The sequence below is a fragment of the Callithrix jacchus genome, chromosome 22 (assembly GCF_049354715.1).
Source record: "Callithrix jacchus isolate 240 chromosome 22, calJac240_pri, whole genome shotgun sequence".
In the NCBI taxonomy this organism is placed as follows: Eukaryota; Metazoa; Chordata; class Mammalia; order Primates; family Cebidae; genus Callithrix; species Callithrix jacchus.
The window spans coordinates 44,527,321-44,553,111 of record NC_133523.1 but is presented as its reverse complement, the minus strand read 5'-3'; the positions used below and the strand labels follow the sequence as shown (position 1 = coordinate 44,553,111).

The 25,791-nt window shown below is 52.5% G+C and overlaps 2 protein-coding genes and 1 long non-coding RNA gene across 21 annotated transcripts in view; 2 read left to right on the top strand and 1 right to left on the bottom strand.

Annotated features, from left to right (window-relative positions):
- LOC144580747 (uncharacterized) overlaps nucleotides 1–25,791 on the bottom strand; it is a 164,258-nt gene that overhangs the window by 58,132 nt on the left and 80,335 nt on the right. For 13 of the 18 annotated variants that reach the window (XR_013530856.1, XR_013530858.1, XR_013530865.1 and 10 more), the window contains one exon: nucleotides 21,173–21,247. This is a non-coding gene — a long non-coding RNA (uncharacterized LOC144580747). Of the gene's footprint in view, nucleotides 1–3,158; nucleotides 3,285–21,172; nucleotides 21,248–25,791 lie in introns of all 18 variants that reach the window. The other 5 variants (XR_013530866.1, XR_013530857.1, XR_013530860.1 and 2 more) reach the window with 1 other exon arrangement.
- KLK6 (kallikrein related peptidase 6) lies at nucleotides 203–10,620 on the top strand. Its single transcript, XM_008988471.5, has 7 exons — nucleotides 203–274; nucleotides 1,007–1,065; nucleotides 1,503–1,550; nucleotides 2,216–2,372; nucleotides 5,889–6,136; nucleotides 7,490–7,626; nucleotides 9,947–10,620. The coding sequence occupies exons 3-7, from the start codon at nucleotides 1,511–1,513 to the stop codon at nucleotides 10,097–10,099; spliced, it is 735 nt and encodes a 244-aa protein (XP_008986719.3). The 5' UTR covers nucleotides 203–274; nucleotides 1,007–1,065; nucleotides 1,503–1,510; the 3' UTR covers nucleotides 10,100–10,620.
- On the top strand, nucleotides 14,281–24,734 carry KLK5 (kallikrein related peptidase 5). 2 transcript variants are annotated; one of them, XM_035286296.3, is made up of 6 exons: nucleotides 14,281–14,375; nucleotides 14,655–14,738; nucleotides 17,273–17,534; nucleotides 18,371–18,627; nucleotides 18,992–19,125; nucleotides 24,490–24,734. In XM_035286296.3, the coding sequence occupies exons 2-6, from the start codon at nucleotides 14,666–14,668 to the stop codon at nucleotides 24,601–24,603; spliced, it is 840 nt and encodes a 279-aa protein (XP_035142187.1). In that variant the 5' UTR covers nucleotides 14,281–14,375; nucleotides 14,655–14,665; the 3' UTR covers nucleotides 24,604–24,734. The 2 variants fall into 2 exon arrangements, with proteins under 2 accessions (XP_035142187.1, XP_035142185.1); XM_035286294.3 differs by lacking the exon at nucleotides 24,490–24,734 and adding an exon at nucleotides 23,619–24,019.

Genomic DNA, 25,791 nt, shown 5'->3' with positions numbered 1-25,791 from the left:
AGACAGGGACAAAGGGAAGGCATTGATGTAGCCACCCGCCTGCCGGAAGAGAGGTTGAGGCACGGAGCTGCTGGGAGCATGGCACTGGGGTGCTAGGGGCAGACAAAGCCTGATTGTTCCTGGGCCCTTTCCCCACAGCGCCTGGGCCTGCTCCCCAGCCTGGGGCAGGGGCGGGGGCAGTGTGGTGTCACATGCTGTCTCCCTGGCTGGCTGGCTCGCTCTCTCCTGGGGACACGGAGGTCAGCAGGCAGCACACAGAGGGACTTACGGGCAGGTGTGTGAGTCACCCCAACCCTACTGAACCTGGACGGGCTGGTTCCCAGTACCCGAGGGCTCTGGAACCTGGAGTGAGGACCTGCAGGTCCCTTGGTGGCACGGAGAGTGCTGGGGGTGCAGGAAGGCCTGGGGCACTGTCTGCTTGCCCCAGAGGCTGGAATTTCAGTCTTCAGACACTTTCATTATCCAAAACCTGGAGGTCTAAGGACTGAGCAGACTAGAACTGCCTCTGCCTCAGATTCAGGGCCCAGCGCTTCCTCCCTCAGACCCAGGAGTTAAGGTCCCAGCCCCTCCTCCCTCAGACCCAGGAGTCTAGTCCCCCAGCCCCTCAGCCCCTCCTCCATCAGACCCAGGAGTCCAGGCCCTCATTGCACTCAGGGACCAGAGCTCCCCTCCCTGGAGGCCTGGTCAGGGGTCAGCAGGAGCACAGCGTGGGGGCAGGAGGAATGTGTGTGGGAGGCCTGGGTAAGGAGGAAAAGGGTGGAACCAGTCTCCTGGCTCAGGGACCTGGGGAGATGGGGGTGTTTAAAAGGAAGTCCCAGAAGCATCTGGGGACAGAAGCAGCCTCCTTCAAGGAAGCCCGAGAGCCGGGGGTGTGAGTCTGGCAGTCCCTGCAGCCCTGGGCGCTGCAGCCCCTGCGTCCTCTGCTTGGCTCTGTCACTGCCTCTGAGTGTCTTCTCTCCCCACGGATCCCCGCATTTCTGACTCTTTCTGCCTCCTTGTCTTGAAGCTGTCCCTTCTCCAACTCAAGAACCTCCGGAGGCCCAGGGGCCCAGTGGCCTGCAGCAGGTAAGATCACGGGCATCACAGAACCTGCAGGGGTGGGCGGGGCGGTGACCGGGAGCACAGAGCCAGGTGCAGAGGAAAGCTCCCAAAGACAGGAAGAACGCTAGGGCCCCCTAGGGTAACCCTCTCCTTTCCGCAGGAAGGCAAAGGAGAGCTCAAGAAAGTAGAAAGATTTAATCAGAATCTCACCGTGAGTCACTGGGTGACTGGGACCCAGGGACATAGTTTCGGATTCTCTTTGGCAGTGTTCGTGTGGGTCCCTCTGATGAAAGACGTGGGTTGGGAAAGAAGGAATCAGGAGGCTAGACGGGGAGGACAGAGGTCAAGGCCAGAGAGGGTAGCAGGCCTGGCAGGAAGGAGAGGATGGGGAGGGAGCAGGCAGAGGGATGTGGGGCAGGGTTGAGGCAGTGACTAATGAAGCGTGTGGCTTCCCCTCTCAGGAGCGGCCATGAAGAAGCTGCTGGTGGTGCTGAGCCTGGTGGCTGCAGGTGGGGAAAGGACACTGGAAACGGGGAGGCTTGCAGATGGGATTGGGTTTGTTGATGGGGATACACACAGGGTTGGGGTGGGGGGTCTGAAATGAGGAAGACGTTGGGGATTAGGCTAAGGGTGGGGAATACAGATGGGGAAGGTGGTGGGAGGGGTGAAGATATGAGGGTTCAGGGGTGGACTGGCTTTATGGATGGGGCTTGAGACCAAGAAGAGATAGAAGGTAGGTTGAAAAGTTAGAGCCTGGGTTTGTGATGGGAATGCGAAGTTTTGGGGTGGGAATACAGAGAAGCTTTTTTTTTTGCTTTCTTTTCTGAGACCGGGTCTCCCCTATCGCCCAGGCTGAAGTGCAGTGGTGTGACCCACAGTTCACTGCAGACTCGAACTCCTGGGTCTCAAGGGATCCTCCTGCCTCAGCCTCCCAAGTAGCTGGGACTACAGGCATATGCCACCATACCCGGCCTATTATTTTGATTTTTAGTGGAGATGAGGTCTCGCTGTGTTACCCAGGCTAGTCTCAAACTCCTGGGCTCAAGCAATCCTCCTGCCTCAGCTGGGACGACAGGCATAAGCCACTGCACCTGAGCGATCTTGATGGGCGTTCACCTTGAGGGGGTCACCTGGTTTCTCCCAACCTCGCTGACTCAGAGCCTCTCTCCCTCAGCCTCGGCAGAGGAGCAGAATAAGCTGGTGCATGGTGGACCCTGTGAAAAGACGCGTCACCCCTACCAAGCCGCCCTCTACACCTCGGGCCACTTGCTCTGCGGTGGCGTCCTTATCCATCCACTGTGGGTCCTCACAGCAGCCCACTGCAAAAAACCGTGAGTCTACGCTGTGAATGAACAGCAGATGCAACCAGACCCCAAGGTGTCTTGTAGATGTCAGGCAGGAGGTGACACAGGCATCCCCCCTCATCCCAGCGTGTGGCCATCTGATAGCCAGGTGCATTCAGCCCAGTGTTTAATTGAGCACTTCATGTGTGCCAGGACCTGGGGGTACAGCAGTTGGTGGGGGGAAAAAAAACAAGCAAAATTGCTGTTTCATGAACTTACCTTCTAATGGGGAAATTGAATCATTTGGGCACCTGCAGGGCGTGACAGGCATTTGGATTTAATTGTGAGCACAGCAGGGCCACTGGGCAGTTTTGTCATAGTTTGTTTGTTGAGAGAGAGCCTCACTCTGTCACCCAGGCTGGAGTGCAGTGGCACGATCTCGACTCACTGCAACCTTCGCCTCCTGGGTTCCAGTGTTCCTCCCGCCTCAGCACCCCAAGTAGCTGGGATTATAGGTGTGCACCACCATGCCTGGCTAATTTTTCATTTTTAGTGGAGACCGGGGTTTCACCATGTTGGCCAGGGCTGATCTCGAACTCCTGACCTCAGGTGATCTACCTGCCTCAGCCTCCCGAAGTGCTGGGATAATAGGCAAGAGCCACCATGCCTGGTCTGACTTACATTTTTACAAGCACCCTGGCTACTATGTGAAAAGTAGCCTAGGCAAGAGGAGAGGGAGGGAGACCCATGCGGGGGCTGTTGCTTTCGTCTGACCACGTAAGAGGGTGGCTTGAACCCAGGCGGTGGCAGTGGGGATGGAGGGAAGTTGAATACCTTGAGATGCTGGATTTTGAGACAGAGCCAGAATTTGGCAACGAGAAACAGGAGGGAGAGAGAAGAAGCAGGGCTTCTGGGTATTTGTCCTGAACAACTGGGTGTTTTGCCACGTCTTTCTCTGAGCTGGGGGAGAAGGAAAGAGAAACAGGCTGGGTGTGGGGATGGGAGCATCTGACATTTTGCTTTAACCACGGTGAGTTTTAGATGCCTGGGAGATGTCCCAGCAGGGAGACTGGGGAGGCCTCTGGAGCTCAGAGGAGAGGTCAGGGCTAGAGGCAAAAATAAAGGCATCGTTAGCAAACAGGGAGTATTCAAAGCCATGGGATTAGATGAGATCATCCGAAAAGCGGGCACAGATGGAGGAGCTGGAGGGCCCGGCAGGAAAACCCCGGGCACTGAGCCTCACTAGTTAGATTCACAACAGCTGCCATTGTGTTTCATGCTAACTACGGATCAGGTGTTGAGTGAAACCATTTATACACCTTTCCCAGAATCCCCACGACACGGGACTCTGGCAAATGAAACTGAGGTGCAGAGAAATAGCAAGTGACAGTCCCTGGGGTGGTCTCCCCAGAGACTCGAGATGCCCCCCACCACCATCATTCATTCCTTTGATGCACATTGACTCAGAGTATCTGCTAAGTACCAGATTCGAGTTGGGCAGTGGAGATTCAGCAATGGATGAGACTCACACCGCACCACTGCCCTTGGGAGCACAAGGACAGAAAGGTGCAGAGGAAGCAAAGTGGGGGCTGGGCATGGTGGCTCATACCTGTAATCTCAGCACTTTGGGAGGCCGAGGTGGGAGGATCACTTGAAGTCAGGAGTTTGAGACCAGCCTGGCTAACATGGCGAAACCCCATCTCTACTGAAAATACATTAGCTGGGTGAGGTGGCACATGCCTGTAGTCCCAGCCACTTGGGAGACTAAGGCAGGAGAATCGCTTGAACCTGGGAGGCAGAGGTTGCAGTAAGCCAAGATCACACCACTGCACTCTAGCCCAAGTGACAAAGTGAGAGACTGCGTCAAAAAAAAAAAAAAAAAAGGCAGCAAATTGTGCTGGGCACGTTGGCTCACACCTGTAATCCCAGCACTTTGGGAAGCCGAGGAAGGTGAATCACTTGAGTCCAGAAGTTCTAAGCTGCAGTGAGCAGTGATCTAGAGTGCTGCTGCAGGCCCAGCCTGGACAACAGAGCTAGACTGTGTCTCAAAAAAATAAAAAATAAAAAGCAAACCCTACAAAACCCCATATAATTACAAATTACGAAGGAAAAGAATAGGGGTACCTACTTTAGATGGAGGAGGGTAAGGAAGGACTTTCTGATGAGACAAAATCCAAGCGGAAGCATGAAGATGGGGAAAAAGTGTTCAGGGCAGAGGAAAGGCAGGAATAGCATCCCTGAGTTGAGAACCATCTTGAGTATTCTCAGAAAAGAGTTTCCCTGTTCACCGGAGGCCAGAAGGTGCTGGGAGATAACGCTGGAAAGTGACTACAGCCAGATCACACAGGGACTCCAGTGAAAAGTGAGGAGCCCAGGCTTTATTCTTAGGACAATGGGGAGCCATGGGAGATGTCGACTGTTTGTTTCATGAATATGTATCGAATGCCGATCATGTGCCAGGTGCTGGTCAAGGAACTGGAGATACTATATCTGAATAGAACAAAAATCCCCATCTTGACCTCCCAGAGCTGCACTGTCTGATAAGGTGGCCATCAGCCACATATAGCAAATTATATGGAAATTAATGAAATGAAAACTCCACAAGCCACATTTCAAGTACTCAGCAGCCACCTGCAGCTTGTGGCTCCCCCAGCCACGTCTGGACAGTGCAGATAGAGATTATGCCATCGTGACATTTAGTGGACAGCCCTGCTATGCAAAAAGGAGAAACAACACAATGAGGAAATGTTTAACAATAAATATATAGCATGTCAGATGATTGTGATAGGTTCTCTGGTGGAACAGAAATGGGAGGGAGACAGGAATTACCTACTGGAATACGTACTTGTATTTTTATTTGGGCAACTAAGGAAGGCTTCCCTGAGAGGTGACATTTAAAGGAAGTGAGGGAGTGAACTATGTAGATACTTGGAAGACAGACTTGCTGGCAGAGGGAACAGCAGTGCAAAGGCCCTGGGGTGGGACGACCACTTTGGTGTTCAAGGAAAGACAGGGAAGCCAGTGTTTGTCTGGAGCAGAGGGAGAGAAGGGGAGATGGGGAGGAGATGTCTGAGAGATGATCGGACAGTGGCTTTGGCTTTGATTCTGAGTGAGATGGGAGTCATAGGCAAGGCTGAGCAGAGGAGGCACAAGACCAACTTACGTTGTTAAGATATCTCTGGTTGCTTTGCGAAGGATGGACTGTGGGGCGCAGGGCCTGAGACAGAGCGGGGAGCCCAGTGAGGAGGACACTGCTCTAGTCCAGGTAAGAAGTGAAAAGGCAGCTCAAACCAAGATGGCAGCCATGGAAATGGTAAGATATGGTCAGATTCTGGATATACTTCAGAGGGAAAAGGATTTCTGGACAGGTTTGATATAGGGCATGAACTAAACAGAGTGAAGAATAGCCCCCAAGATTATTCTGAAAAGATGGAATTGCCATTTACTCAGGAGGGGAAGACTGTGGGAGGAGCAGGCCAGCTGGTTCATGACTTCCCAGCCCTTTCTGAAGCCCCATCTTTAGTCCAAGGGCTTCAAGTGAGACCCAGCCCTCTTCCTTCCCAGGAATCTTCAGGTCTTCCTGGGGAAGCATAATCTTCAGCAAAGGGAGAGTTCACAGGAGCAGAGCTCTGTGGTCCGGGCTGTGATCCACCCTGGCTACGATGCCTCCACCCATGACCAGGACATCATGCTGCTGCGCCTGGCACACCCGGCCAAGCTCTCTGAACTCATCCGGCCCCTTCCCCTGGAGAGGGACTGCTCAGCCAACTACACCAGCTGCCACATCCTGGGCTGGGGCAAGACAGCAGATGGTCAGTAGTGGAAGGCTGGTAGGGAACAGGCTACTGCCTACTGGGGAAGGTGGGCCAAAGGATGGAGGGTGGGACAATTGGTGAGGGGCCAGGGGAAGATGGCTAATGGTGATGACCAATGGGACAGGGTTTCCATGGGAGAAAGGTCAAGGGGGAGGGAGGGTGAATTTGGGAGCTGGGCCAATGAGTGAACAGCCAATGGAAAATGTAGACCAATGGGTGACTAGCATGGGAGAGATTTCAATGAAGAGGGAAGGTCAGTGGGGAGACTCATCAGGAAGGTCAACAGTCAAGGGAGACTGCTCAGGATGCACTGAAGAGCAGGAAGGAATAATGGAGAAGGAACTCATAGAAGAAGAGAAACCAATAAAGTTCAAGAGCCAACTGAAGGATGTGAATGAAGACAGTGAATGCATAGAGTTGATGAAAGAGGGACTGAAGGGAAAGGGTCAATGGTCCAGAGGAGTCACTAGAGGAAAAAACAGGTCCAATAGATCAGCAGGAGCCATGAAAAGTGGGCCTGTGGGTGAAGGGCCAATAAGAAAGGTGAACCATTGAATGAAAGGTCAATGGGAAGGGAGAACCAGTGGGGGAGGATGGGGCAAGTTAGAAAAGGACCAATGAGGGAGGTGGACCATTGGATGAAGGTCTAATAGGAAGGGAGAGCCAATGGGGGATGGTGAGGCCAGTTAGGAAAAACCAAAGAGGGAGGCAAACCAATAGGAAGAGAGAGCGATGAGGGAGGGCAGGGCCACTTAGAAAAAGGACCAATGAGGAAGGTAGACCATTGGATGAAGGGCCAATAGAAAGGGACAACCCATGAGGGACAGTTAGAAAAGGACCAATGATGGAGGCAAATCATTGGAAGAATAACCAATAGAAAGGAAGAACCAATGGGCAACGGCCAGTTAGGAAAAGACCAATGGTCACAGAGTGACCAATCAAGAGGAATCAATAGGCAAGAAGTGTCCAATGAAGAATGGACTAATGAGCAGGAGGGGTACAGTAGAGGAGGGACTAATAGAAGAAGAGGTCAAAACTGAAACGACTGAAGAAGGCGGGACCAGTGGAAGAGAGAAAAGTGGAGGAGGGGCCTAAGGGAAAAGGAAAACCAATAGGAAATGAAGACTCTGGGAGAAGAAACTATTAATGAGGAAGACAACCAATGAGAAGGAAGAATGATAGAAAGAGGGACCAATTAGGAGGCAGGGACAATGGAAATGGGTTGTAAGAATGAAAGACAAACAGGAAGCGGGGAACCAATGGAAAAGAGGGACAAATAGGGGACAGAGGACTTATAGGGGAGGGGAGTGCAGGGCCTGGGCTGAGCCTGGCTCATCTCTCTCCTAACAGGTGATTTCCCTGACACCATCCAGTGCGCATACATTCACTTGGTGTCCCGTGAGGAGTGTGAGCGTGCCTACCCCGGCCAGATCACCCAGAACATGTTGTGTGCCGGGGATGAGAAGTACGGGAAGGATTCCTGCCAGGTGAGGTGACCGGGACCTGCCAGCTACACAACCAGAGACGGGACGAAGGCACAAAAACATGACCGAGACAGGAAGAGAGAAACACGGGCCACAAGAGAGCTTTACAGAGACAGACGGAGACAGGCTGAGGGAGAACCTAAGCCCTGAAAAGAGAGAGACTTGGTTCAACACAGATGCACTCAGGGACACGCAGAGATGTAAAGCCACAGCCAGCAGAGACAAGGAGGGAGGCAGCAGGATCAGGAGCCAGAGAGGCCCAGTGCAGGGGCTCATCATGCCTGTCACACCATCGCTTTGGGAGGCCAAGTTGGGAGGATCACCTGGGGTCAGGAATTCAGGACTAATCTGGCCAACATGGCAAAACCCTGTCTCTACTAAAAATACAAAAATTAGCCAGGCATGGTGGTACATGCCTGTAGTCCCAGCCACTCAGAAGGCCGAGGCAGGAGAATTGCTTGAACCTGGGAGGTGGAGGCTTCAGGAGGCTGAGATCGTGCCACTCCAGTCTAGCCTGGGGACAGAGCCAGACTCAAAAAAAAAAAAAAAAAGGAATCAGAGAGAGGCCGTAAGGAGGCAGATGGTGTGAGGGGACTGTCCTTCAGAAACAAACAGGCTCTGGAGGAGGGAGACACTAGCTGGGGAAAGGTGACTCCCTCCCAAATACTTTAACTTGGGTTTTCTCCATTGTCATCCATCCAGTCTCTCCTCTTTACACCAGAATGACTAATGCATTGAGGGATGTGCAGAGACCAACCAAGAGGGAGACAGAGGCAGAAACAGAGACAGATAGAGATAGACATAGAGATAGAGATAGAGATAGAGATAGAGATAGAGATAGAGATAGAGATAGAGATAGAGATAGGGAAAGCGATACATAGCAAGTTGGATGCAAAGAAAGGGCAGGCAGGCAAGACTGTCCTCAGCACACGAGGAGGTGGAGAGGCATCCCTGGACAGAACAGTGCAAGGCACATCTCTCCCTGGGCCTGCCCTGGCTCTCTCCCTCTGGGTCTTTTTTTTTTTTTTTTTTCTTTCTGAGATGGAGTCTCACTCTGTTGCCCAGACTAGTGTTCAGTGGCGCAATCTCAGCTCACTGCAACCTCTGTCTCCCAGGTTCAGGTGATTCTCCTGCCTCAGCCTCCCAAGTAGCTAGGGCTACAGGCATCCGCCACCATGCCCAGCTAATTTTGTGTTTTTTTAGTAGAGACAGGGTTTCACCATGTTGACCAGGCTGGTCTCAAACTCCTGAGCTCAGGTGATCCACCCACCTCAGCCTCCCAAAGTGCTGGGATTACAGGTGCGAGCCACTGTGCCCAGCTTCCCCTGGGTTTTATTATTTTCTCCTCCTCTTCTCTGCCTCCTCCTTCCTTTTGTTTATCTTCTTTTCCTCCTCCACCTCCTCCTCCTTCCTCTCCCTCTCCCTCTTCTCCTCGTTGTCCTCCTTCTTTTCCCTCTCCCCACATCCCTCCTCCCCCTCCTTCCTCTCTTTCTCCTCCTCCCCCTCCTTCTCCTCCTCCCCTTCCTTCCTCTCTTTCTCCTCTTCCCCCTCCTTCCTCTCTATCTCCTCCTTCCCCTCCTTCTTTCTCCTCCTCCCCCTTTCCTCTCTTTCTCCTCCTCCCCCTCCTTCTTCTCTTTCTCCTCCTCCCCCTCCTTCTTCTCTTTCTCCTCCTCCCCCTCCTTCCTTTCTTCTCCTCCCCCTTCCTCTCTTTCTCCTCCTCCCCCTCCTTCCTTTCTTCTCCTCCCCCTTCCTCTCTTTCTCCTCCTCCCCCTCCTTCCTTTCTCCTCCTCCCCCTCCTTCTTCTCTTTCTCCTCCTACCCCTCCTTCCTTTCTCCTCCTCCCCCTCCTTCTCTTTCTCCTCCTCCCCCTCCTTCCTCTTTCTCCTCCTCCCCCTCCTTCCTCTTTCTCCTCCTCCCCCTCCTTCCTCTTTCTCCTCCTCCCCCTCCTTCCTCTCTTTCTCCTCCTCCCCCTCCTTCCTCTCTTTCTCCTCCTCCCCCTCCTTCCTCTCTTTCTCCTCCTCCTCCTCCTTAGTCTTAGTCATCTTCGTCTTTTCTCCCTCTCTCCATCTGCCCCTGTACCTCTGGCTCCATTCTTAAATTTATTCTCTTTCTTCCTCTCCTGGCATCTTGGCATTTCTTCTCTGTGTCTGTGTTTGAGTCTCCTTTAGTCTCTCTCTACCTTTCTCTGTGCACGTATGTGTCTGTCTCTGAGTCTTTCTCTCCATCTTTGAGTGTCTCTGTCCCTTTTTACATGTCTCTGTCTCTCTCACTCCCGCAGTCTCTGGGTTTCTATCTGTATCTGACTTTCTCCCTCTCTCCCGCAGGGCGATTCTGGAGGTCCACTGGTATGTGGAGACCGCCTCCGAGGCCTTGTGTCATGGGGCAATATCCCATGTGGATCAAAGGAGAAGCCAGGAGTCTACACCAATGTCTGCAGATACACCAATTGGATCCGAAAAACCATTCAGGCCAAGTGACCCTGGCATGTGACATCCATCTCCTGACCTATCTACCACCCCACTGGCTGGTTCCAGAATGTCTCTCACCAAGACCTTGCTTCCCCTCCCCTCCTGCCCAGCTCTGACCCTGACGCTTAATAAAGACAGCGACACAAGAGCCCTGATTCTCCCTGGTTTTGCCCCAGCTCCATCCTTGCATCACTGGGGAGGACTTGATGAGTGAGGACTTGGGCCGAGGTCTTACCCCCACCACTAAGAGGACACAGGAAAATCCCTTCCTCCTGATTATTCCACGTTTGGTTTCTTCCTGCAGAGGCCCCGCCATGTGTCTGGAATCCCAGCTATGCCTCTTAGTATCTTTGTCTCCTTGGGATATACCTTCCTTTACTGTAGATTTCTCATCTGTAAAATGAAGATAAGGTTGATACAGTCCCCATAAGGCAGTGGCTGTTGGGAAGATTTAAGGTTTCACACCCATGACATGCACAGAACAGCGCCTGGCCCACCATGTGCTCAATAAAGAGTGAATTTTATTATGAGTGGGGCTTTTCGCTTTCATTTTACTTCTACCTTTCTGAAATCTAGATATTCTCAGTTCTCCTTTACAGCCCAGTTTGATTTTTGCTCCCCTCCAGGAAGGCACCCTTGACGCCTCCACCTTGCTACACTTCAAGCATGGCTCTTGCCCCTAAATTTTTTGTTTTCACCGAGACAGCGTCTAACTCTGTCGCCCAGGCTGGAGTGCAGTGACACGATTTTGGCTTGCTGCAAACTCCACCTCCTGGGCTGAAGTGATTCTCCTGCCCCAGCCTCCTGAGTAGCTGGGATTAAGGTGCACATCACCACACCTGGCTAATTTTTGTATATTTAGTAGAGGTGAGGTTTCACCATGGTGGCCAGGCTGGTCGCGAACTCCTGACCTTGTGATCTGCCCGTCTTGGCCTCCCAAATGGTGGGATTACAGTCATGAGCCACTGTGCCTGGCCTAAACTTCTTTTATCACAGCAAAGGCAGGGAGGTTGGAGGGTAGGAAGACCACCATGCATGGGTAAGGGTGATGGGAGAGGAGGGCAGGGGTCAGATCCCCAAGGACCTCAGATGCCAGCGTGAGAGGCTGGGACCTTCTCCTGAAGGCAACGGGGAGCCGTGGAAGGCCTGTGAGCCAGGGCAGCCCTGGGGCCATGTGCAGGATGAACCAGAGGGGAGGCACTGGAGGCTGGGGCTAGGGAGGAGGTTGAGGTGATGGTGCAGGGAGGAAAGATGAGGGTTGAGGTGAGGCTGAGCATGGGAGGGCTGGAAAGCAAGGCTGGATATGAGTTCACCCTATGGAGAAGTTCAGGAGGATGGCATTCTCGCAGAAGGAACAACATGTAGAAAAGCCTGGGGGTGTGAGGATACCTGTGAACTGTCCCGGATGGCAAAGGCTGGGGTTTGAGGTGGGAGAAATGAATGACGTGGCTGGAAATGTTAGGTCAGCGGAAGATGATGCCACCAAGTGACAGGCAGAATAACTCGGACCTGATCCTGAGGGCCTGGAGGAGGAAGGACGTGTCAGACCTGGGCTTCGTCTTAAGAATCAAAGAAACACAACATTTTATCATGGAGACGTGTTGGAAGGAAGTGGATGACTTTTCGTTTGTTTTCTGAGATGGAGTTTTGCTCTTGTCACCCAGGCTGGAGTGCAATGGTGTGATCTCGGCTCACCGCAACCTCCGCCTCCCGGGTTCAAGTGATTCTCCTGCCTCAGGCTCTGGTGTAGCTGGGATTACAGGCGCCCGCCACCACGCCTAATTTTTGTATTTTTAGTAGAGACGGGGGTTTCACCATGTTGGTCAGGCTGGTCTCAAACTCCTGATCTCAGGTGATCCACCCGCCTTGACCTCCCAAAGTGTTGGGATTACAGGTTCGAGCCACCACGCCTGACCTTGGTTTTCTCACTTTAGTGAATGAAATATTAATTACCATAATCAAAACAAACCTCAGAATAGGTTTTTATTATTTCTGTTTGTTTGTTTTTTTCCTGTGCACTAAAAGCAGTCTTAAGTGCTCTAAAATCTCTTATTTAACACAGCTTGGTTGGTTTTTCACGCTCCAGGAATGAGGACCCAAAGAGGGCAGGATCTTCAGCCATCTTTGTCATTTGTTCACGGACACCACAGTCTGGCACATCACAGGTGAATGTTTAATTAGCTCTTGCTTCCTAGTGAGGACAGAGGCAGGGAGACATGAAGACAGATGCAAAGAGCTGGAGGCGGACAGAAAAAACAGCCAGCATGGAGAGGAGGTTTAGGCAGCCTCGAATGGCTCAGGAGTGGGGACGGAGAAGCCACCTTTCGGGTTCCCTGCCCAATGCCCATTTCCCAAGCCATCTGCCCCTTTCCTAGCCTCTTGACCTATTTTCCCATCAACAGGTAGCCCTGCCCAACTGTCTCACCCATGCCTGGCCACACCAGCTGGGCCCTGGCACCTGCAGGTTCCCAGCCTAGGTCCCTGCCTCTTTCTACTCCAGTCCTGGGCCCAGAATGAAGTCAGGAGAATAAGTTGAGGGCTCTCTGCAAAGTGGCCCAAGTCTTTCCTGCTCAAAATGCAGGGAGAGGGAGGCAGAAAGATAGGGAGAGAGGAAGAAAGGGAAAGAGAGAGAGAGAGACAGAGACTGTGGGGAGAGAGGGAGAGGGAAAGAGGGAGAGGAAAAGAGAGGAAGGGAAAGACAGGAAGAGAGGGAAAGAGAGAGGGAGGGAGAAGGAGAGAGAGAAGAGAGGGAGGGAGAGGTAGAGAGGGAGGGAGAGAGGGAGGGGGAGAAAAAGGGAGATGGGGGAGAGAAAGGGAGGGAGAGGGAGAGAGGGGGACAGGGAGGGAGAGAGAGAGAAAAAAGAGGGAGTGAGAGAGATGGAGGAACAGACAGGGAGAGAGAGGGAGAGAGAGAGACAGAGAGGAAGGGACAGAATGATACAAATACAGAAACACACAGAGAGCCTGGGAAGAATCAGAGTCAGAAAAGAGAAGACAGAGAAAGACACAAGGGAGACAGAGGTGTAAAGAAAGAGATTAACAGAGGATCCCAGACGCACACAAAGGGGCAGGAGCACAGTTTTCAGGGTAGTGACTATGACCATCCTCCTGATCACAAGTGACCGTGTGACAGGTCCCCAAAGTCATCAAATTGTGCCCTTTAAATATGCAGTCTGGGCCGGGTGCAGTGGCTCACGCCTGTAATCCAGCACTTCGGGAGGCAGAGGTGGGTGGACCACCTGAGAACAGGCGTTTGAGAGCAGCCTGGCCAACACGGTGAAACCCCGTCTCTACTTTAAAAAAATATATAAAAATCAGCCGGGCGTCGTGGCACACGCCTGTAATCCCAGCTACTCCGGAGGCGGAGGCACAGGAGTCGCTCACGGAGGTTGCAGAGAGCCAAGATCACGCCACTGCCCTCCAGCCTGGGCGACGGAGCAAGACTCTGTCTCAAATAAATAAATAAACAAACAAGCAGTTTGTTGTACCTCGATTATACCTAAAAAACATGCTGTGAACAAATAGAGCAGAAGTGAAATAAAAAAAAATAAATGGGCTGAGAAGTCTTAAGTTATATTTGACAAATCATTCAGAACCTGTAAAAAAGAAAGAATCACAGAGGCACAGAAAGACAGAGGAACAGGGAGATAGCCACACTTGAGGCCCAAAGAGAGAAGAACAAGGCTGGAGAGGGAGGCAGAAAGAGAGAGAGACAGAGAGAGAGAGAGAGACAGAGAGAGACAGAGAGACAGAGAGAGAGATAGAGAGGCGAGGAGGGAGAGAAAGAGGGAGGCTGGAGAGAGAACCACAGAGAGATGGAAGAAGACTCTGGAAAGACAGAGATGAAGATGGAAGGAGGAGCAATGAGGGGACAGAATGGTGGAATCAGAAAAACGAGGAGCAGAAAGAAAGCGATCCAGGCACCAAGAACAGCGACCCAGAGTTGGGGAGAAGCCATATCCTGGAGGCTGGGTGAGGCAGGGAGGGGGCTGGCCTGGCTTCCGGAGACCCCTGCCCATCTGGGCCAGGGAGGCAGGGAGTGGTATTCAGGACTGGGTGGGGGGGTTGCTCTGGGGTGGAGATGGGGGAGCAGGAGGAGCAACTGCTGAGGCCGATAGGCGCCTCACTGCCCGGGAATGCGCCCCAGGGAGCAGTGCGTGGTTATAACTCAGGCCCGTGCCCAACGCCCAGGAGGAGGCAGCAGCTGGGAAGGCACGGGCCTGAGAAGTCCTCAGCCGACGAGCCGGGAGCAAATCTTCCACCCCCTACCTGGGGGACAGGGCAGGTGAGGCCTGGAGGGTGGCTCAGCAGGCAGGGAAGGAGAGGTGTATGCATGCCCTGCACCCACAGCTTTCTCTGTCTTCCCCTCCTTGCCCCCTCTGGAGGCTGCTAGACCTTCTGAATCCCATAGTGCCTGGGTCTCGGCACAGCACAGCACAGATGGTGGGGCAGTGTCCTAGCTCCTCTCTACCCAGGGAAAATAAGGTAGGGGAGGGAGGGGAAGTGGGTTAAGGGCTCCCCAGATCTCCTGGGATTCCCAGCCCTCTGACACCCCCCTATCCAGGTGCAGGGGCCATGGCTACAGTAGGACCCCCCCGGATGTGGGTGCTCTGTGCTCTGATCACAGTCTTGCTTCTGGGAGTCACAGGTAACCGGAACTCCGAGGCGTGGAGGGGGTGTGGGGCGGGGCATGGGATTGGGGGGACTGTGCCTGCGGCACTAGAACGCCTGTCCCCTGGGGAACTGTGTGAGTCTGGGCATGACTCCAGGACCGGGTGAATGTTAGCCTCTGTCTGTATTTGTGGTTGTGCGATGTGGCCTTGTGACTGCCACGGTGTGTGAGGGGGAGGAGGACGCCTTTTCCAGTATCAGGTGACCATGCGGCAGGAGGCGCTGACCCTTTGAGACTGTATGTGTGGTTTTGTGATTGTGTGTGGTTCCACAACTCTGTGGGTGAATGCGTGTGGCACTAGGGGTGTTTACTGTGCGTTTGGCTGTGTGTGGCAACTTGGCTTTGTATATGACTGCTGGTCCCTGAGGTCCTGGGACTGCATGCAACAAAAGTGGTTGTCACCACGGAAATGGGTGACTGTGTGCCTGCAGGCGATTACCTGATTGTGGCTGAGTGTGACATTATGGGTGCCTACATGTGTGACCTTGTGACTGCCTGAAGCTCTAGGTACTGGTGACTCTATGTGACTGTGTGTGTCTGTGTGAGGCTGTGTAAATGCTACTGTGTGTGTGATGGTGCCTGGAGTGTGTCTGGAGTTTCTGTCCCTGCCTGGAGGGATAGAGGGAGCAGGGGTGGCTGTCTCTGGGAGATGCATGCTAGGTGACTGACTTGCACTGTGCCATGCTGGGCACCAGCGTGCAAGTGTCCAGCAAGCATAATTTTGTCACCGTGTCAACATGCCTGTGTGCAGAAGAGTATGTGGCAGTCTGAACATCTAAGCACACACGGCATCTGTGCGTGGCACTGAGACACTGTGGATGAGGTGTGCAGTCCTGCAAGGCTGCCCAGGAGGGTGTGTACCTGGGGAGCGTGTGTACCTGGACACAGAGCTGCATCGTTAGCTGCATCTGTGGAGGCAATGCGTGCCTGTCCGCAGAACTGCATGCGTGCTTGGCTGTGACTGCGGTTGTGTGCCTGGTCCTTGGGGTGAGTTGGTGAATGTTGGCGGTGGCAGGGTCATCAGTAAGGGTAAGAACCAGGCCAGGCTTGGTGGCTCATGCCTATAATCCCAGCACTTTGGGAGGCAGAGGCGGGCGGATCACCTGAAGTCGGGAGTTTGAGACCAGTCTGACCAACATGGTGAAACCCCGTCTCTACTAAAAACACAAAATTAGCCGGGCGTGGTGGTGCACACCTGTAATCCCAGCTACACGGGAGGCTGAGGCAGGAGAATCGATTCAACCCGGGAGGTGGAGGTTGCTGTGAGTCGAGATCACACCACTGCGCTCCAGCCTGGGCAACAAGAGGGAAACTCCGTCTCAAAAACAAAAACAAAACGAAGTGTAAGAACCAGTGAATGGGCACGGGAGGACTAAGGATGGAGGGGTCATCTATGTAGTCTGTAGGTCTGTGTGTGAGAGAAGGGGATTGACAGGATTGAGGAGACATGTTTTCGTCTGAGAATTCAGAAACCTAGCCCTGCTCTTCCCCTCCACGTGGACCCCTAAGCTAAGCCCTTCTTTCCACCTCCTGCTTTTCGAATCCTAGCTCTGCCCAGGAGCTCTGACACTGTCCCCTTCCCCCGCCTCAGGCCACACCCCTTTGGGCCAGGCTCCACCCCCTAAGCTGCGGGCACCTTCTAGAGCCCCCTCCAAAGTCAGAGCTTTTTTTTTTGTGAGACAGAGTCTCACTTTCTCCCAGGCTGGAGTGCAGTGGTGTAATCTCCGTTCACTGCAATCTCTGCCTCCCGGGTTCAAGTGATTCTCGTGCCTCCACCTTCCAAGTAGCTGGCTGGGATTACAGGCACCCACCACCACACCCAGTGACTTTCTATGTTTTTAGTAGAGATGGGGTTTCACCATGTTGGCCAGGCTAGTCTCGAACTCCCGACCTCAGGTGATCTGCCCGCCTCAGCCTCCCAGAGTGCTGGGGTTTCAGGCGTGAGCCACCATGCCCTGCCCAAATTCGGAGCTCCTCATAGAAGATTCCAACACGTAACCCTGGCCTTGACCCTAACCAAGTCGACTCCAAACCCCTCCCTGCCTCCAGCCCTGGCCCAGCTCACTGAGGCCTGGCCCCACTTCTTGAGACCATTTCCATCCCTAAAGCCCTGGTCTCCCTCCCATCCCTGGGCTCCAGCCCCACAGTCCTGGCTCTATCCCTGAGCTTGTCCAGGAATCCTGTACCCAATTTTACCCTCCTCTGGTGCCGCTCATTTAATTGTAGCCAATTCCAGGAATCCGTGAGGTCCACTTACAAGTCCAGTAACCCTACCTGAGCCTGGGCTCTGTCCTTGGGCGTAAGCCTGGTCTTCAGTGGTGCCACTCTTATTCTCCAGGCCCGCCCCTAGGCCCTGGCCCCGCCTCCTCAGCAGGTCAGACCCCCACCCTCTAGCTGGTCCACCCTCTAGCTGGAACGCCCTCTGGAGTCCGAGGCCCAACCCGAGTCCGAGACCCACCCCGAGCCCGAGCCCCGCCTCTGAGCCCCGCCCAACCCATTTTCCACCCCAGAGCGTGTTTTCGCCAACGACGATGTTTCCTGTGGCAACCCCTCTAACACCGGGCCCTCTGGGAACAACCGGGACCTTGGAGCTGATGCCGGGGAAGACGCCCAGTCCGACGACAGCAGCAGCCGCATCATCAATGGGTCCGACTGCGAGAAGCACAGCCAGCAGTGGCAGGCCGCGCTGTTGCTAGGGCCCAACCAGCTCTACTGCGGGGCGGTGTTGGTGCATCCACAGTGGCTGCTCACGGCCGCCCACTGCAGGAAGAAGTGAGTGGGAGTTCCTAGAGGTGGGCTGGTGGGGATGGGGAAGTGGAGTCGGGGGCTTGGAGGTGAGGGCTGGTGGGGATGGGGAAGTGGGGTGGGGGCTTGGAGGTGAGGGTTGGTGGGGATGGGGAAGTGGGGTGGGAGGGTACGGAGGTGAGGGTTGGTGGGGATAGGGAAGTGGGGTCGGGGGCATGGAGGTGAGGGCTAGTGGGGTGGGGGTTTGGAGGTGAGGGGTGGTGGCGACGGGTTGGGGACGTGGGAGCAGGAGCAGGTCGAGTTTTGGATAAGACTAAGGATGGAGTTTTGTGGAGAGTGGGGTGGGAGGATGAGGTTAGATGGGGACAGTGCTATGTAGGGAATGGGAAGGAGCTAAGGATGGTTTGGATTTGGGGTTAGGAACGTTTATCTGTTGAATGGTTTGGGATGGAGGTGAAATTAGCATTGGCTTTAGAATTGGGGGTGGATGAAAATCGGGCTGGGGTGTAAATGAAGATGGAGTGGAGATAGGGTTGGGACTGGGAAGAGATACAGAATTAAGGATGGGGATTGGAGTTTTGGGTGGGGTTGGGGATGCCTGGATTTGGGCTGAGAATGCATATGGTGATGGCCTCTGGGTAGGGAAAGGATTAGGGTTGGGAACGGGATGGGTTTGGAATTGGGATTGGGAAGGGGACAGGCATGGGATTGGAGACCAAGATGGAGTTGAGGATGGTTTGGGGACTGGGGGTGAGGGTATGGGTGGGGGTGGGGGTGAGTCTGGGACTGGGTGTGGGGTTTGATTGGCGTTGGACATGGAGATGGGGCTCAGGGTTAGTAGTGAACTGCCCCCTCTTCCTCAGAGTTTTCAGAGCCCGTCTCGGCCACCAATCCCTGTCACCAGTCTATGAATCTGGGCAGCAGATGTTCCAGGGGATCAGATCCATCCCCCACCCTGGCTACACCCACCCTGGCCACTCCAACGACCTCATGCTCATCAAACTGAACAGAAGAATTCGCGTCACTAAAGATGTCAAGCCCATCAATGTCTCCTCCCATTGTCCATCTGCTGGGACAAAGTGTTTGGTATCTGGCTGGGGGACAACCAAGAGCCCCCAAGGTGCGTGTCCAGGTTTCCCCCTTTTTTTTTTAGATGGAGTCTTGCTCTCTCACCCAGGCTGGAGTCAGTGACTCACTGCAACCTCCGCCTCCCGGGTACAAGTGATTCTCCTGCCTCAGCCTCCCAAGTAGCTGGGATTACAGGCTCCTGCCATCATGCCTGGCTAATTTTTGTATTTTTAGTAGAGATGGGGTTTCACTATCTTGGTCAGGCTGGTCTTGAACTCCCACCACCTTGACCTCCCAAAGTGCTGGGATTACAGGTGTGAGACCCCACGCCCGGCCCATCTCTGCCACTGACCATACCTACCCCTCTCTGCTGCTGTCCATCTTTCTCCGCCTCTCATTGTGTTCCTGTTTGACAGTGCACTTCCCTAAGACCCTCCAGTGCCTGAATATCACGGTGCTAAGTCGGAAAAGGTGCGAGGATGCCTACCCAGGACAGATAGATGACACCATGTTCTGTGCCGGTGACAAGGCAGGTCGAGACTCCTGCCAGGTGAGGACACTTTTCTCCTTATTCAGAAGATACACACCGAGTGCCAACTTGATAACATGGGACTTTGTCAATTTCTGGGAATCCAGCAATCACCAAGACAGTTAGGACCCCTGTTCTCATAGAGCTCATGCCCCAGGGTAGTGATGTTTAGTTGAAAGAATGCTGAGCTGCTTATGTCGTTTCCAATTTTCTAGTAGCCACATTAAAACAAGTAAAAAAAGGCCAGGCGTGGTGGCTCATGGCTGTAATCCCAGCACTATGGGAGGCCAAGATGGGTGGATCATGAGGTCAGGAGTTCAAGACCAGTCTGGCCAACATGGTGAAACCCCGTCTCTACTAAAAATACAAAAGTTAACTGGGTGTGGTGGCGTGTATCTGTAGTCCCACCTATTCAGGAGGCTGAGGCAGGAGAATCACTTGAACCTGGGAGGTGGAGGCTGCAGTGAGCCCAGATCGCACCACTGCACTCCAGTCTGGATGACAGAGCAAGACTCCATCTCAAAACAAACAACAAAAAAGTAGAGGGAACAGTAAGAATTGAGGCTGGAGGGGTAGGCCGGGGCGAATGTTCTACAAGCATTTCTTGGTCCCCAACACAGAGCTTCCCTTTGTTCTAATGGAAGCTGTATCTGTTGAGGAAGGCAGAATTGAAAATCAAACTGTTAGCTCCCGAGGGATCTAGAGGGGCGTAAGTTAACAAGCTCTCATTGGCAGGCAGCTTGTGAGTTTCAATAGTGGTTAGGAAGCTGGGGATTCAGGAGTACTCCTCTCTATGGCTGTGAAAAGCTCCCTACAGGCTAGGTGCGGTGGCTCACGCCTGTCATCCCAGCACTTTGGGAGGCAGAGGAGGGTGGATCCCTTGAGGTCTGGAGTTCGAGACCAGCCTGACCAACACGGAAAAACCTCATCTCTACTAAAAATACAAAAATTAGCCAGGCGTGGTTGTGCATGCCTGTAATCCCAGCTACTTGGGAGGCTGAGGCAGAAGAATAGCTTGAACCCGGGAGGCAGAGGTTTCGGTGAGCCGAGATTGTGCCACTGCACTCCAGCCTGGGCAACAAGAGTGAAACTCTGTCTCAAAAAAAAAAAAAAAAAAAGCAAAGCTCCCCACAAAATTGTACAGACCTGACAATTGCAACAACTTCCCAGGTCTCCCAGTTTCTTCTCTGTGCCCTGGGTGTCGGGGCGGGTGGAGAGGGGAACGTTTTCAGCAGAAGAAGGCACAGCTCACTCAAATTGTGGCAACGTTAGTATCTTGTTTTTCCAGACTTCAAGGGTTTTGTTGTGCTTTTTTTGGACCGGTGTGTGGTCTGGGTGTGACCACTAAAAGCTACAAGCAGGAAATAATAACTGCAACAATACTAATACTCAAGGTATAAAAGTAATAGCAGCTCGCTAATTGCTGGACGGTTTTTTTTTTTTGAGACGGAGTTTCGCTCCTGCTACCCAGGCTGGAGTGCAATGGCACGATCTCGGCTCACCGCATCCTCCACCTCCTGGGTTCAGGCAATTCTCCTGCCTCAGCCTCCTGAGTAGTTGGGACTACAGGCATGCGCCACCATGCCCAGCTAATTTTTTCTGTATTTTTAGTAGAGACGGGGTTTCACCATGTTGACCAGGATGGTCTCGATCTCTTGACCTCGTGATCCACCCGCCTCGGCCTCCCAAAGTGCTGGGATTACAGGCGTGAGCCACCGCGCCTGGCTGGACAGTTTTAAGTAGTGCGCATACCTCCGCTCATTCACTCATTCAACTGTTCTTATTAGTCCTGTTTACAGACAAGGAATCAAGCTCAGAGCAGTTAGTTAAGGCCTCTCAAAAGAAACTCCACAGAGACATTAAATTACAAAGTAATGAGAGAAATTAAACTACAAGAAAGTTGCAATTTAGAGGTAGAGGCAGCTAAGCTTTTTTGCCTTGAAACAATGTCTGCTGCTGGGAAAAAGGTAAATCTTGGCTTTCCTAATAATTGATACCAGGAATCTGTAATTATTCATATTTTGCATAAATATACATAAGAAGTGAGGCCAGGTGCAGTGGCACATACCTGTAATCCCAGCACTTTCGGAGACTGAAGTGGGAAGATCACTTGAGCTCAGGAGTTCAAGACCAGCCTGGGTAACTAAAAATACAAAAAATACTAATTGTTTTTATTTTTGAAGATTTTATTCATACCACTTACATAATTATTGTAGTGTGTACATATTTACCTATCTCTAACAGAGATAGATATTTCTGGTTTTTTTCTTTCTTTGAGACGAAGTCTCACTCTGTCACCCAGGCTGGAGCACAGTGGCGCCATCTCAGCTCACTGCAGCCTGCATCTCCCAGGTTCAAGCGTTTCTCCCACTTCAGCCTCTCAAGCAGCTGGGATAACAGGCACCCACCACCATGCCCAGCTAATTTTTTTTTTTTTTGGTAGAGACAGGGTTTCACCATGTTGGCCAGGCTGGTCTTGAATTGGTGATCTCAAGTGATCTGCCTGCCTCAGCCTTCCAAATTCCTGGGATTACAGGTGTGAGCTACCATGCCCAGCTGGGAGATGGATATTTCTCTCTACCTCAGAGGTCCACTCGAGCTACTTTTCATTTTCTTCATAAATACTGGCTAAGTGATTATGTTGCCCCAGGAATATTAGGCAAAACAGACCAAATTCCTGCTGCATGGAGCTCATGTTCCCCGGGTGAAAGACAGATAATAAAGAGATAGATAAATATGTACTAAAATTCTTTTAAAAAATTAGCAGGTGTGGTGGCTTACACCTGTAGCCTCAGCTATTTGGAAGGATCAGGAGGTGGGAGGATCACTTGAGCCCAGGAGTTTGAGGCTGCAGTAAGCCATGACTGCATCTCTGCACCCCAGACAGCAGCCTGGGTGACAGAGCAAGACTTTTGTCAAAAAAGAGAAAGGAAAGACGGAAGGAGGGAGGGAGGGAGAAAAGGGAGGGAGGGATGGGGAGGGGGGAGAGGGAGGGAGGGAAAGAGGGAAAGAAAGAAAAGAAAGAAGGAAGGAGAGAGAGAGGAAGGGAGAGAGAAAAGAAAGGGAGGGAAAGAGGAAGGAAGGAAGAAAGCAAGGAAGGACAGTTGAAGAGCGATGAGTATTATTATAGGAGGGTAATTATAGGGAGATATGGGGAATTGAGGACAGGAAATGCAAATCAGTCCAAGCAAATTGATTTCTATCGGGAGTGATTCTGCCCCCTAGGAGACATTGGCAATACCAGGAGACATTTTTGTTGTCACAACTGCGTGGAGGGGGCATTACTGGCATCTAGTGGGTAGAGGCCAAGGGTGCTGCTCAACGTGCTGTGGTGCACAGGGCAGGCCTCAAAACAAACCATTATCCAGCTTCAGACACCCACGGTGCCCATGTTGAGAAGCCCTCATCCAGAGGCTGAGCACGGACTTTGGCAGAAGGGTGGTATAAGGATGGATTGGTGGAGACCGAGAGAGGAAGGAGTGTGTCGAATAAGAGAAATAAGGCATGCGCAGGCCAGAGCGGAGAGCGAGAGAGAAAGAGAGAGGCCAGGAAATATATGACGAGGGAGACAGACTGGGACAAAAGTAGAGACAGAGATTCGAGATGCGGAGAGGAAGGCTCACAGACCCCGGAAATGATGTGTGGACGAGAGGAATCTGGAAGAGGAAGATTGAGTGGACAGTGACAAATGGGGTTTAAAGGCTGGACTTGGAAGCCAGGCACGGTGGCTCATGCCTGTAATCCCAGCACTCTGGGAGGCCGAGGTGGGCGAATCTTGAGCCCAGGGGTTCAAGACCAGCCTGGCCAACATGGTGAAACCCTGTCTCTACTAAAAAATACAAAAAATAAGCTGGGCTCAGTGGCTCACACCTGTAATCCCAGCACTTTGGGAGGCCAAGGCAGGCAGATCACCTGAGGCCAGGAGTTGGAGACCAGTCTGGCCAACATGGTGAAACCCTGTCTCTACTAAAAAAATAGCCAAGCATGGTGGTGGGTGCCTGTAATCCCAGCTACTTGGAAGGCTAAGGCAGGGGAGTTGCATGAACCAGGGAGGCGGAGGTTGCAGTGAGCCAAGATCACATCATTGCACTCCAGCCTGAGCAACAGAGACTCTGTTTCAAATAAATAAATTAGCCGGCATGGTGGTGGGCACATGTAGCCCCAGCTACTTGAGAGGCTGAGGTGGGAGAATTGCTGAAACCCGGGAGGTGGAGGCTGCAATGAGCTGAGATCAGGCCACCGCACTCCAGCCTGGGTAACAGAGCGAGAATCCATCTCAAAAAAAAAAAAGTTGGATTTGGGGTGAAGTCTTAATAGCACTCTCCCTCTTTGTCTCTTTTTGCCTGCTTCTCGATCTTGTCTTTTTCTGCATCTCTTCATCTCTGTACGTCCCACCTCTGTGTGTCCGTCTCCATCTCCTTCTCCATCTGTGCGGGTCTCTGGGTCTCTTGTGCCTCCTTCCACCCACCTTGCCGCATCTCTGCCTCTCTTGTGGCTCCCTTTCCCTCCTGCAGGGCGATTCTGGGGGGCCTGTGGTGTGCAACGGCTCCCTGCAGGGACTCGTGTCCTGGGGAGATTACCCTTGTGCCCAGCCCAACAGACCCGGCGTCTACACCAACCTCTGCAAGTTCAACAAGTGGATCCAGGAAACCATCCAGGCCAACTCCTGAGTTGTTCCAGGACTCAGCACGCCGACATCCCCACCCACTGCAGGGACAGCCCTGAAACCCCTTTCAGACCCTGGTTCCTTCCCAGCGATGGTGGGAATGTTCCTCTCTCCAGCCCCTGACTCCCCGTCTTCTGGACACAGGGTCCCCTTCCCCCACGATGGGCTGACCCTGTCTCTCTCTGGGCCCATCCCTTCTGGGCAGCAGTGACCAGAATGTAGTCCTAGAAATAAATTGACAGAAGTGGACTCTGCATGTGTCTCCTTCCTGTGCAGGGTGGCTGTGAGCAAGTCGCATCTCCCACTCCAGGCTGGTGTGTTTCGTCTAGGAGGTCACTTTTGGGTTGTGAGGAACAGAGGTCCAGTTGAACTACTTCTCACTTTTTCATAAATATTGGCCAGGTGGCTAATTTTTTTTTTTTTTTTTTTTTTTTGAGACAGAGTCTCACTGTCACCCAGGCTGGAGTTTGGTGGCGCAATCTCAGCTCACTGCAACCTCCACCTCCCAGGTTCAAGCGATTCTCCTGCCTCAGCCTCCCAGTAGCTGGGACTACACATGTGCGCCACCACACCCAGCTAGTTTCTGTATTTTTAGTAGAGACGACCCAAGATTGGGTAATTTATACAGGAAAGAGGTTTAATTGACTCATAGTTCAGCTGGGGAGGCCTCAGGAAACTGACAGTCATGGTGGAAGGGGAAGAAAACATGTGCTTTACAGGGCAGCAGAAAGTGGAAGTGCAGAGTGAAGGGGAAAACTGAAGAACCCTCAGATCGTGTCAGAACTCACTGCTATCACGGGAAGAACACAGGGGGAGCCACGCCGATGATCTAACCGCCTCCCACGAGATCCTGCCCCCAACACCTGGGGATTATGATTCAGATTAAAATTCAAGATGAGATTTGGGTGGGGACACACAGCCAGACCATATCACTTATCAAAAGGATATCTGTGAATTTAAACTGGAAAATGTGAGGGCAGAAACAGCTGCCTGTGGGATCTCTATCCCTTCTCCCCTAGTTATGTATCTCTCATGGTCTCTTTCTTCTCGTCCCGTTTTCTCATCACATTGACTGCCTGTTGCCCATCAAAGTGTCTCCTGTCACCCCTGTAACTGGCTGTAGTTACTGGGTTTTCTTTTTTTTTTTTTTTTTGAGACGGAATTTCACTGTTGTTACCCAGACCAGAGTGCAATGGCACAATCTTGGCTCACCACAACCTCCACCTCCTGGGTTCAAGCAATTCTCCTGCCTCAGCCACCCAAATAGCTGGGACTACAGGCGCGCACCACCATGCCCAGCTAATTTTTGTATTTTTAGTAGAGACGGGGTTTCACCTTGTTGACCAGGATGGTCTCGATCTCTTGACCTCATGATCCACCTGCCTCGGCCTCCCAAAGTGCTGGGATTATAGGCATGAGCCACCGCGCCCGGCCAGTTACTGGGTTTTCTTAGTTCATAGCCCCTAGAGAGGAAAAATCCAGTTGGCTGTCCTAGGGTCAGACACAGACTCTGTCTCCAGTCTGAAAGGTGGTCCCACGAAGTGCAACATGGATCCCCCAGCCACCCCTTCATCCATAGCGGTGGGTAGGGCAGGGCCCCTAAGAAGGTTATGGGCATGGGGGTCACTGAAATAGACAACACATCAATGGACAGACATTTCAGTCTTCAGCACTTTCTGGGTGACCTGTGTAAGGGTCATTTGTACTTTTCCTGGACCTCAGTTTCTCTATCTGTAAAATGGGAGGATTGAAACATAATGATATCCACGTGCCAATCCAGCTCTAAGATTCCTCAGGATACTCAGGGGTGGTTATAGAAAGTCACCCCAGAGAATACCTTGGAAATCGAACACTCTGGAAAAGAAATAACACTAGACAACTTTTATCAGTGACAAAATGCCCAACTCAAAGTGGATAAAGCAATAAGGACGTGTATTACTTCACATAACAAAAAGCCCCGAAAGAGGGCAGTACTGTGGTTTGGTGATTCCTACATTACATCGTTAGGGACCCATCTGTCT